Source organism: Ischnura elegans, chromosome 6, assembly GCF_921293095.1.
Source record: "Ischnura elegans chromosome 6, ioIscEleg1.1, whole genome shotgun sequence".
In the NCBI taxonomy this organism is placed as follows: Eukaryota; Metazoa; Arthropoda; class Insecta; order Odonata; family Coenagrionidae; genus Ischnura; species Ischnura elegans.
Window position 1 is genome coordinate 61,837,477 of NC_060251.1, and position 13,387 is coordinate 61,850,863.

The 13,387-nt window shown below is 38.6% G+C and overlaps 1 protein-coding gene across 2 annotated transcripts in view; it reads right to left on the reverse strand.

Annotated features, from left to right (window-relative positions):
- Nucleotides 1-13,288, reverse strand: part of LOC124160837 — a 38,964-nt gene extending 25,676 nt beyond the window's left edge. For both annotated transcript variants that reach the window (XM_046536928.1, XM_046536927.1), the window contains exons 1-5: nt 13,092-13,288; nt 7,932-8,102; nt 7,624-7,769; nt 3,878-4,049; nt 282-981 (exon numbers count right to left, since the gene is read on the reverse strand). In XM_046536928.1, coding sequence (XP_046392884.1) covers nt 282-981; nt 3,878-4,049; nt 7,624-7,769; nt 7,932-8,102; nt 13,092-13,134 — 1,232 coding nt within the window. In that variant the 5' untranslated portion in view covers nt 13,135-13,288. The remainder of the gene's footprint in view (nt 1-281; nt 982-3,877; nt 4,050-7,623; nt 7,770-7,931; nt 8,103-13,091) is intronic.
- Between the last annotated feature and the right edge of the window lie 99 nt (nt 13,289-13,387).

Genomic DNA, 13,387 nt, shown 5'->3' on the forward strand with positions numbered 1-13,387 from the left:
GCTAGCAATTACAGAGATTAAGGAGTCTTGGTGTAAGTTTTTCCGGCGGTGAAACCCTCGCTATGGCGAGAGCCAACACCAAAAGGGCCTCGTAAAAACGAAATTTTTAACATGCTTATTATAGGATCAATTGACAGTGCATCGGCTATCTCTCGTAATAGCGGGGGTCTCGCTATAGCCCGTACTCGCTTTAACGAGGTTCCACTGTATATTATTGCAATATACGCAATATGATAAACTATTTATTAATATTGCTATAATTGTATACATTAAATACTTACGCTGATCTCCGAGGTGTAGCAACCTCCATCTCATGACTCTTTGGGGGCAGCTTAGGATTTGGTGTGGCTAGAACAGATGGCACATTCTTCTCCTGGTTCAATGATGGTGCACCCATAGTGGGCACAGCACTTTGACTTGTTGATGGTTCACTAGCACCACTCTCAACGGGAGTCGTAACAAAACCACCACTTGACCTCAGCGCTGTCACATTTGCGTTCGAAACACTGCTTGCACTCTTTTCGTGTAAAGATGTGCCAACACCAGTTTCATGCGCGGCCAAAATATTAATTAACATGCTATCCAGCGAAGTTCGCCCACTTCCACTTTCATTTTGCACTGCTTGACTCTCAGCCAAGGTACGATTCAAGACAGTCTCTGAGGCACTGTCGATGGGCCCCACACTTTGTCTCAAGCTTAACGCACATGGCACGGATGTGTTCGTTTCCACAGTCTTACTCTCTGCAGAAGCACTGTCCTTTGCAGGTGGCCTTGAATCCTGATGGAGAACAGCAGGAGAGATCAGCTCACCAGTCTTTGGGTCCAGGAGGCTTGAATTTTCCTCCTCAGCTTCATCATTGGCAGCATTCTCCGAGTCTCTTTGGTCCCTACTTCCAGAGAGGCTAGCTCTTCTAGGTGGTGGGGTGATGGAAGAACCAGGGAGATTCTCCAGCTGAGTGGTTTCAACTCGCTGAACTGTAACTAGAAATCAAGCAAATTCACCATTGGAATGTAAAAAAAATTAGTGATGGGTCAATTTGATTCCTCGAGTCTATGTCAAGACTCTGAATTGAAAATGAGTATGCGCCTGGATGAAAATCAAATCTGATTCCAGAAGCACTACAAATCACAAACTTATACACAACAGTGCTTCTAACTGACATACGAATTTTTGCGTTTTGTAATCGTAAAAATGAAACATTCGAATCAGCATAATGACTGTTTCTTCCATGCCGTAGTCCCATAGTGACATCAAAGATGCATTTCGGTTATGAAAGTTAGCAACTACATTTTAATTGATATGAGACATGATTTTGTTAACTGATTCATTCACAAAGCAATAATTTTTACATGGTTGTCTTGTTACCTGGAATTAAGTGGTATTTTCCTTGTAGCCTAAGGCTTCAGAACCGACGGAATTTGTAATAGTAGAATTGAAATCGAAATTTTACAACCAGAATCGGTATTGAAATCACTAAAACTTTGGAATCAACCCATCACCAGAAAAAATATAGATACGGAAGAAGTAGACATTCTACAGAGGAATACAGTAGAACTAAGGAGACATTAAAGTTTTACCCAACCACTCCTTAGAGAAAAGAGCTTATGGGTTTGCTTTTTACTGACAAGTGAGAGGGGTGAGGCACAATATTGTATATATGTAAGACAGGAAGGTCTTATTATTCAGTGGAGAAAGCAGTAGTAAAGATAACTAATAACGTCAGGCTTTACTTTGTGAAACCTCTCCATATTGGAAGTAAGGAAATAAAACTTTGTAAGGTTCACTGTTATTTAATTATGGGCACGACCCGGGTTTCGTAACTTGGTTACATCGTCAGGTGACTGATCTTGCATGCATCATACATTTATACACAAAGTACACAAGTGACTGTGAGGACATCTATTGGAAAGGAAAAGGACTGGTTGAAAGAGCGGGGGTGAGGGTTAAACACGCACTGAAATAGGGAGAGGGGGTGGGGGAAGGGGGAAAGGGGCAGCCTTGATTTGGGACGAGGGTTTTTCCTGTGAAGCCAGGGGAGTGATTTAGCTCTCGTCTCCTCACCCACTTTAACCCCGCCCTCCCCTGGCTGGTCAGATCCTCACAGGAAAAACCCTCGTCCCAAATCAAGGCTGCCCCTTTCCCCCACCCCCTATTTCAGTCCGTGTTTAACCCTCACCCCCGCTCTTTCAACCAGTCCTTTTCCTTTCCAACAGATGTCCTCACAGTCACTTGTGTACTTTGTGTATAAATGTATGATGCATGCAAGATCAGTCACCTGACGATGTAACCAAGTTACGAAACCCGGGTCGTGCCTATAATTAAATAACAGTGAAACTTACAAAGTTTTATTTCCTTACTTCCAGTAGTAAAGAATTTGGCTGGTTTTACACTCATAGTAAATTTTTTCTATTCCATACATCAACTCAATTCTTTTTTTTTCAAGTTCAAATTTTCTAGTCCATAGCTCAATCAGCAATTTTTACACAGAAATATAAGCTGAAATCATGGATACATCAAGCATTTTCAGGGTGTCCAGCCAATCAAAGCTGAAAAATTCTTGCATAATTCCCAGTTTTCCTGGGAAATTTTATGAAATTCCACATAAATCTTACGTGATTACTGCAATAGATAGGAATTTTAAAATCGCTAATAATTTTAAATAATATTATATTTATGTATTATTTTACCTTCCTAATACATACAGTGCAACCTCGATATAACGACACCCCATGGTGCACTAATAAACACTCGCTATAGCGAATTGTCGCTTTACTGGAGGTGGAGCAAATAATAGCCAATATAGCTGTTGCGAACAGATATACAGGAACAGGAAATGTGCGGCGACAGATAAACATCTATCCGATAAACGTAAGCATAAATCCAGACGAAAGGCGATGTTTTTTTGCATCACTAAATTTCCTTACTCAAATTACGACTAACTATTCATACAATTTATAAGCGCCGCACTGAATGAAAATTATGGAAAGCATTGTTTTGTCAATCATTATATTTATCGAACAACAGTTTACCACATAAATTTGAGACTGAGCACTCCATTAACTTCATTTCTAACAGATCGCTAGCAGTTACAGAGGTTAAGGAGTCTTGATGAAAGTCTTCCGGCGGTGAATCCCTCGCTATGGCGAGAGCCAATGCCGAAAGGGTCTCGTAAAAACGAGTTTTTAACACGCTTATTATAGGGTCAATTGACGGTGCATCGGCTATCTCTCGTAATATCGGGGGTGTCGCTATAGCCCGTACTCGCTTTAACGAGGTTCCACTGTACATTGTTCATATTTATTCAATGCAAGCCAAGAAGCTGCTTCAACCACAAAAGTAGATGATGATGTTACCTGGCTTTCTTTTCTTTGTGTTTTTGAATCTTACTTGAGTCAAGAGTGTTAAACATTTCCATTCTGTTGCCTTGTCTGACATTCCACGTTTTGAAGGGGGTGTAAAAATTCTACCATGGCACTTAAAATTACAAAAAACACAGTTTAGGCAAAAAAATATGGGTTTTGAACTGACAAAATTTTATGTGAAATGAATTTTAAATAAAAGATTTTGAAAATCCAGGTTGGAGCAAAACTTCATGAAAAATTCACACATGACTCCAGGGACTAAAAATTCACACACAATTCCCGTTTTCCATGTTTTCCTGGTTGCTGTACACCAAGATTCAATGCAGTTCTCTTCCTTTCCCTTCCCTTAGCACTAAAAATATATATTTGTGTCATAAATTTCACCATCCAACACCTTTGAGTTGCAAACAATTAACAAAATCTCTCTGAACCAATTCAAACAGCAATTTTTACACAGAAATTTATTCTGAAATCATGGATGCATCAAGCATTTTCTAATGAGAGAATGACTCACCAGATGCTGTGACATCTTCCTTGGGATCTTGAGATCTTAACGTAAGTCTCTGTTCCTGTATGGGATGAGATGATCTTCGCATACGTGATGATGTGGGTGTGACCATGTGATGGGAAGTAGCAGGAGAATTAGTGGTCCCGGACCCTCCATGACGGGGTTTAGAACTTTTGAGCTGGAAGAGAAAATTATTCTTCGTCAGATTGTATGCAGGCAAGATAGATATTTAAATGCAGAGAGAGAGCTGTTCGTTTGCATGAGGATTTCACATATGTAGCACAGATTTGACTTCCATTATGTAGTGTCACTGGGAAAGTCGGGTTCCATGTTAGACTACAAAATTTAATGAAGGAAGTGATTCTATTTTCCGAGGAATAGTACTCTCACAACAATTCAAAAATAAAAGGGCAAAATATTGGCAGCGCAGGTATGAAGTTTTTCCATTAGCACATGAATAACCTATCCAGCATGCAAAAAGAGCCCAACAAATTTCAAACTTGCGAAAGATCCACAGAGAAAAAATCATTCGCCTTGATTCGCCGAAGTTATCACCGTGGCTAGTCCCGGTATACTTTAAAAAAAAAAAAAAAAAAATTTCAAACTGATGTGACTTACTTAACCAATTTAACTTCACCAACAACACTTTAAACAATCGCACTGCAAACATTACAATCTACCGATTCGATCGATGGATTTTTCTTCCTCATAGGAAAATCCTCTAGGATTGGTAGAAAATTAATTGCATATGTATGCTTGGTTTCGCTAATTGTAGGGCCTCCTTCGCTTCTATAGCATTGGGGTGTTTTTCCCTCGTCCCCTCCCTTCCACACCTTTCCCTTCCCAGAGGTGTCGGCGGGCTCCCATCGTGGCGGCACCTCTATCCTTTTTCCTTCCTCTCCAGCCCCTCCCCGGGTGATCGGGTGTATAAGCCACAGGCTTGGTTCCCGCCCCCGGTGCATTGTATCCTTTGAAGGGTTCACCTAGAACCCTCATAGTCTCTGCCAACATTACAATGCAAGAGATGGTGGATTATCCGTGCTACATTTTACCTGATATGAGGGGGGGACATAAATATAACCGGAAATAATAAGCTGCACACATCTCTCTTGTAGTTTGGACTTTGCCAAGTGGTGTCGAGTAACCCCTTCTATGTGAATGTCGTAAACAGCATCCCTTTAGACAGTTGTAGCAAACCTCAATGAAAGTGTTTGTTTTAAGAGTTCGCCGACCTCTTCAATTACGGAAATGACTAATATTCAAGTACAATATGCATAGTTGAAATTTTGTTCTCTGCTCAGTGACAGTGCGTCAGAGGTGATTGTTATGCTGTCTTCAGCTTTTAAAGAACATGCCTTGAAAATAACTCAAGTTTATGAGTGGTATTTGAGACTCAGCGCAGTAGCACGACACTAAAGGCATACTTAGGCGTCCACTAATTACATGAGGTAATTTTCTCAATTTTTGGATCCTCCTTAATGAGATATTGTGAGATTTGGATCAACCTCCTCTCTCCAATCTCACGCGAGATTGTTCAGAATAAATATTTTCACCGTAAATATGTTAATCTATACTCCGTTGTGTTGAATTTATATGAAAAACAATTTGCTTAATCATTTTTATTTGACATGACCTAATTTAGGCTAGTACAGTGAGTCCTCGTTCTACGTCACCCCGTTTAACGTCATTTCGCGATAACGTCACGAAAATTTTGAGACTGTCATTCGTTTATCGCACCTTTGCTCCGCGATAACGTCAGGTCATTTAAATTTCGCACGAGAAAAAATGCGAAGCGGCGGGCGTTGCAGGTTGTTCGTTTTATGGGCGGTAATGCAGTCTAAACTAAGTGTAAAACGGTGTGTTTATTGTCAATTGCGATTACGTTTATAGCAAATTTTCTACAAAATGAATTCTTAGGTAGGTGCGCAAATGTAAAGTGCGTAAATGTCAAGTAAAATTTCAGCAAATTTTACTTAACATAATGGTTTTCTGGAACCTGAAAAGTGATTTCATGGAATTTTTCCGTGCAGAACTCGAGTATTTGTCGTCACGTTTTTTGCCGTGTTCTCAATAATCTTGGTTACTGTAACTGCGACGACGTTTCAGCGATGATGATGCCCAGGCGACGCTCGACCGGGTGACCACCATAGCGAAGCCGAAAAGCAAATGCGGGGGGCAAAAATGGAGATGGATTTACGTCACTGCTGCTATTGTCGTCGATGAAGACAGGAACTCGTATTTATGCCATAGTTTGGCATTCCCATCGTAAAAAATGGTCCAGATATGATACGCTAAAATTTTTTCGCATAGGAATTTTGAGGTCTAGGAGCCGATATTCACCTTTTACATTGTTTCTTATGGGATATTGTGTTTCGATTAACATCATTTCGTTTACCGTCACATTTTTCAGGAACGGTAAGTGACGTTAAACGAGGACTCACTGTATTTAATATTACTAAGATCGCAATTTTACACCGTTCCTTGCAGAAAAAAAATTATGTGATACTTACCTGGACCCCCACTATCCCCCACATGAGATTGGGTGAGAATCGGCTTGACCCCCATTCCCCTAAGTGCCTCATGTAATTACTGGATATCCCCTATAATGCCTGGTTGGCCTTAGAAGTCCAGAACCGATGAAAACACGGAAAATATTTGCATACTTTTGCACAAGGATAAAAGGCCAACAATAAATGAATTTGTTCTGCAGAACTATGTAGTCTGTAGAGCTTAGAGAGACTTGTGGACTCCTGATAAAAAAGCAGCTCAAGCAGCCGCTTGCCATTACTTGCTGGACTACTTAGAAGGGGACGAGAACTTTTTGGACGAATTCATCACCAGGGATAAATCATGGTGCAATAGATACAATCCCAAAACAAAGCAGCAATTATCGCAGTGGACCTCACTTGCCCAAAAAAGGCCAGCCTACTCAAAGCAGCCATATAGACAATACTAATCTGATTTTTCAACGTTCATGGCATTGCTCACTTCCCAGAGCATCAAACTGAGCCAAGTCAACCTGACTGTTTAGAGGTGATTTGCATGTGTGTGTTCACTTGAATCAACCCCATTCATGGTGGAGTGGGGACTGGTTCTTCCACCATGAATTTGCACCAGCTCATACAGCCATTTCTGTGCATGATTTGGTTGGTAAAAAAAGAACACATGACACCGATTCCTCCCTATCCCTACGCACCAGATCTTGCACCTTGTGATTTTTTTGTCCTTCTGGAGGAAAAAAGAGCTGAAGAAAAACGTTTTGCAGAAATTCTGTACGTGAAAAGATAATTGAACGTGGCACTGTGAACTGGCCTTTGGTAAAGAAGTACCAAAGGTGCTTCTTGCAGGGGAACTTAAGTCGAAATCAATGCATTAGGATTAATGGAGATTAATTTGAAGGTGACAAATGTTTCTAAGTAAAAAAAAAAATGAATTCCTGTATGCTAAAATTCTGGTGCCCGGTTATTTTTGGTTCTCCCCTTATGCATGGCGGACACAACAAGCCAAATGGCAAAATATTAGCATCACTTGAGCATTAAATCAGCTCAATGAGTAATAAAGCATCTCAATGAAGAAGATTATAGAAGCAAAAACCAAAATATTTCAGGTATATTGCAGGTGGCAAAACACACTTAGGCAGTTTTAAGGCTAAATAAAAATGACACCAACCTTAAACGAAAGTTAGGTCATAATAATGTAGCACAAGGGTGAAAATACAGCAAAAATAATTCTTTACGCCAATGCCGTCTTACCTGAGAAGGAACAGTGATGTTAACATGGAACCTTTGACCAGTCTGTTTCCCATCTATTAGCTGCTTCACTTGATCTGCTAAACTGACACCATAAGCTTTAAGCTGCGAAGCAGTGCTATCTGGAAGTTTCTGGATTCTTTCTTGCACTAAAAGGATTAAAAAAACATTGAAAGAAAAAGACAAGAGAAGGTATTTTCTTCAAACACTAAAACTTATTATTTATTAAATTTATTATTGCCTTGATCACATCAAGAATAATTTGATTGGACAGAAGCCTAATAATCTTGATAATGCTCTTGATAACCAACCTATTGTATATATCAAACAGTATTCGTTGAGGATGTCTCGAAGACTTTTTCCAGCTGCTCGTGTGCTGAACCGCAACCCAAGCTGAGCAGCCTCAGCACACTCCTTCAAGTGAGGACATGTTTCGAGAAAGGTCTGATAAGCAGCTGTACAAGACTGCTCCTCCAGATATCCTAGAAAAAACAAAGATAAAAAGCATGACATCACAAAGCCAACAGCTATAGTCTGTTCACTTAATCTCTGCGGGTGAGCTTTCGTGAGACCCCAGACACTCTCAGATGGGTTCGCTGATAGGGGAGGGGTAGTACAGAGGTAGAGAGAGAGAGAGAGAGAGAGGAGGAGCGAACTTAACGTTGCCAAATGCACATAGCCACCCTACTTTGTCACTGAAAACGTGTGAGTCATAAGTGGCCACAGGTATTTTGGCCCTGGCGCCGAGACAATATAACTCTTCATTTGGAGGGCAATGGAGATAATCCTTTCACAGAAGCCACTGACATTGTCAGCTAACGTGCTGAATGAGGCACCGTTGGTGAAAGGCATACAGTGGAACCTCGTTAAAGCGAGTACGGGCTATAGCGACACCCCCGCTATTACGAGAGATAGCCGATGCACCGTCGATTGACCCTATAAAAACCGTGTTAAAAAATTCGTTTTTACGAGACCCTTTCGGTGTTGACTCTCGCCATAGCGAGGGTTTCACCGCCGGAAGACTTTCATGAAGACTCCTTAACCTCTGTAATTGCTAGCGATCTGTTAGAAATGAAGTTAATGGAGTGCTCAGTCTCAAATTTATGTGGTAAACTGTCGTTCGATAAATATAATGATGACAAAACAATGCTTTGCATGATTTTTATTCAGTGCGGCGCTTATAAATTGTTTGAATAGTTGGTCGTTATTTGAGTAAGGAAATTAAGTGATGCAAAAAAACATCGCCTTTCTTCTGGATTTATGCTTACGTTTATCGGATAGATGTTTATCTGTCGCCGCACCACTCCTGTTCCTGTATATCTGTTCGCAACAGGTATATTGGCTATTATTTGCTCCACCTCCGGTAAAGCGACAATTCGCTATAGCGAGTGTTTATTAGTGCACCGTGGGGTGTCGTTATATCGAGGTTTCACTGTACTTAGTTACATAAAAGGTTAACGCGTGAGGTTTGGCAACACTGCTCCACGAGCAGACTCATGATGTCCACTCAGCAGAGGTCTGAGAGCGACTCACTGAAGCCACGCCTACTGTTTGCTGATTGGATAAGGCAACGTCACATGTCAAGAAACTTTCCCTCCCTTCATCTCCACTTGCTTTGGCCACACCAGCTCACCCGCAGAGATAAAATGAACAGAGTATAACACATAAAATTGCAATTGAAATGGGTTAACTTCACTTATAATTCATCTCACTATAACAGTCAAATACCAAATCATTTCCAGTCAGAGGGAAGAATTCTTTACCTTTAACGTAAAATTTCAGGATAGCTGAAACACATGTGATGCATGCTAAGTTGAGGCTATGCACTTAGATTGAGTAATACCTATTGCAGAGATATACATAATTCCAATAGAAATGAAATTATGTTAAAAAATCAATTATTATTCAAAATATGCATTTTCATGAAAGAAAATCTTGGAGAACTACTAGACCTGAAGATAGAGCAATTCACAACTTTGGCATAGCACCACTTTGTGAAAAATTGCTCCGATGAAGTTAATACACAGTCACAATCAAAAGTTTTAGGACAAAGTCTGAGGTTCCACTTCTCAAGGAAATTTAGTTTTCCTTACTCCTTTTGATGATCTTGGCGGTGCACAAAAAATATTTCAAAGGGATCAAACCACTAGTACATGAATGGCAAACATTTGCAAAGGGCGATGGGACAAAAAGTCCCGTCTGCGGTTCTAGTGTTAATCCCTGTGTTGGTTTTCAAAGTATCTCATTTCATCTCTCTGCAAATACAGGAATACCAATCTGGTGAAGATCGAAGTGACCCCAATGACGAATATATTGAAATTGAAAATGATTCCGTTCATAAGGAACTTAATCAGCATGAGTCGAATGATTTGGTACAAGGTTTGAGTCTCTCTCAAATAGATTGTCATAAGATTATTAAACACTCCAGAAAAAAGCTATGAGCGAACATTTTTACCTTAACATTAATGTTTATCGATTGATAAAAAAGTCACTATTTGATTGATCACAATTTTAACTTGCAGTAACTGTATATAACCCTTACATAAATGAAATCATTCTGTATGGGCAGTATATAGGATAAAATTTCCCTTTAAATTCCTTCATAATCAAATTTTTTGATGATATAAGAGACAAAAAGAGGGTATCACGTAACTTTAAGGCTGATGTCATAGATAAAAACAGAGGTTATTTTCTTATCCAGAGGCCAAAAGTTAGTCAAAAACATAGACATAGTCTCAAATTTAAGTCAACAAATTAGTTGTTCCCCAGTGTAATCAATAATTCTGAAATCATATCTTTTCCGTAAATTAGTATTTCACCTCCTATTAAACATTAACACAGCTGTTATGACTCAGGGTGAAAAAGTGTTAAAATTAATGTCTTCATTTCCCGGTCAGAGGTTTATCATTTGTTGCTATCTTTAAATTTACTCCATTTTGTAAATTATCATTCCTCACTATTAAGAGTTTTCTGTAAAATGGTTAAGAGTTTGTAACAAAAAAATTTTGAACTGGGCTAGAGGGTAGTATACCATGTAGCATCAGTGTCCTATTTCATAGGGATCGGGTTTTGTGTAGGCTAGGGTATTGGCAATTCATTCAGAGTGGTGACGTAAGTTTTTCTGTGGAAGCTTGTTCCCAAGTTATTCTCTACATGAAGGGCACTGAAAGTATAGTACTCCTCCATCCATTACATGTGGCATTAAACTGATGTCCCTGTGGTGCCTTTCATCAAGAGGAAAAAGCTCACACCAGCTAACCCTGCAACCTACCTTTTTAAACCTGTTCTCAAGGTGCAAATGACATTGTCTGTCAGTTGCCTCTACCCAATACAGTACCTGACCATGAGTTCAAATTTGAATGTATTTCTTATTCCCACCTCTAATAACTCTCACGATGCAATTGGCTGAATTTCTGATCTAATTCATAAACCTGAGAAGATCCCAGAATCATCAATCTAACTCCCTAAAATGATTTATCTAATTTCATCAACCTTTGGGGTTGAAAATTGAGTTTGGGGTTTAAGTGGTGCCACAAACTTTGACCTAAAACATTTGAAAGTGACTATACATATAATAACAGATACTTTAAAAAGAGCAAACTAAGACATCAAGAAGAAATACAAAATATTTAAGGAGATCCAGGAAAAATAAGTCACACCTCAAACAAAAATAACTAACAAAACCAAATTGATTGGGCCAATATCTTCTAGAATATCCATTTTGATGTCAGAGAACCTAGTGAACAAGCATGTTAAGGAAGTACTTAGTATTCAATGATTTATCAATGTTGAAATTGAAATTCTAGTTAGATTATCAGTGACAGTCAAAGTGCTAAGGGTGAAGATTAGATCCTTCACAGTGGTTCCCTACCCGAGGTCCACTGAGACCTTATAGTGGTCTGAAAAAATAATAATTTAAGGAATAAAAACAAAATAAATAAGATGCATATACCATTCCCAGAGTCATCTAGTGACATTTTACTGCATCTCCTTCAAATTTGGTTAAGGAGAAAAAGCTTATAAAGGGTTGTAACAGATGGGGTATTAAGGGGAAAGGGATTGGTCTTTACTTGATTCAATTTTGGGTAGAAAATATCTCTTCTAATGTTCCATGCCAAATAATAACGCTAAAACAAAGTCTTCCCACTGGAAATATGTGAATGAAGTACACACAATTTCATACAAATCAAAGGGGAAAAATATAACACTGGAAACACTACAAACAAAAGTACCAATTGCTGACAGATGACATCACTAACAATCATACATATAAATTTCCATGGCCTTCACAAATTAAAATCAATCTTAAACATTAACAAAGTAGGAAAATGCATCAGGCCTAAGCTATTTAATATTTTTTGTAGAGCATAAAAGGGCTGAGTTCTCAATACAATTCTTTGAAAAGCAGCAAGGAGTTAAAAATTGCCATAACTATATCATTAACCAAAACGTGGTTTCACATCAATAATTATTTGTATTTAGAAAATAAAAATTAATAACTAAGTACTTCTTTCATAGTGCTACTAACATAAGTGAAAAGATGACAAAATACCATTATTATACATAGGCGGGAAATTAATCGAAAATTTTACACACCTATAAGGGCATTTACAATTGAAATGTTAGAAAACAAAATTTTTAATTCCGACTTCAGATGGAAGAAAGTCAAGACTAAAGAGTTAGGAATTAGAGATAACAATAATATATGAGATTTAATTACAGTGATTAGGAATATATAAATTCATTCGTAGTCTCAGAAATGACACACAACGCATATTTTCACAAAAATATTTTAGAGAAATATTTTCTTAGCTAACAACTGTCACATTAAGTTGTAACAAGAGAATATGAAGCAACAAAAACGTGATTTTCACTTCAAGTTCAATTCTCGTACATAAATACGAATTACATAGAATAGTATTTATAAAATGCTTTTTCTTGCTCTTATCACGCTAAAGTGAATGAGTGGCCAATCCACGATCAAGTCATTAGTGCATGGATCATCAAAACTACATCACTACAACATTAGTAATCATAATCGAGAAATATAAACGGCTTGGTAATTAAATCGCTCACAGCAGACATGTTGGCTATTTACACATTTTGGTGTTTACGTTGATCATGGTGCCTGTTATTTAAACAGTTCACGACAGTTCGCACAGCATATTTTGATCCTCATATGGTGCATGCCAATTAAGTCAAACATATAAATGATTACCAAACGAACAACAATTGTTCAAGCTACAACTAAATGTAGATGCTATACCGTCAGACCCAATCGATGAAGCTACAACATGGACCCACCACTTTCCATTAACAATATTCACAACTCTTTAACTACAGCTACTTCAACAAAAAGGGAAATAAGGTATATTAATTCGAACTCAGCACTGTGCCAGAACTCCAGAGAATGAGGTCGTATACACCACTATAGTACTACTGACAAAATAAAAAAGTTGAATTTCACGAACCCAAAATAAGCCTCGAAACTTCCGATGGTAGCAAAGCTTCCATGGTAGGTGACAAAAATGCTCCTTAAAATGAATATCCTTAGTTTCAGGGTAACTTTGAAACGCATAAATCCACAAACATTGCCGATTGAAACATCTTTCTGAATAGCCTCTATTCAAACTCGACATCACTCGACATACTCCAAGTAGATGGAGTAATGGCGCCAACCTGATCGTATTTTCGTTGATCATTTGTCAAGAAAATCAAAACAATTGTCGCTCAGCTTACGAGAAATTCAGCAAATTTCCTTGTTGCT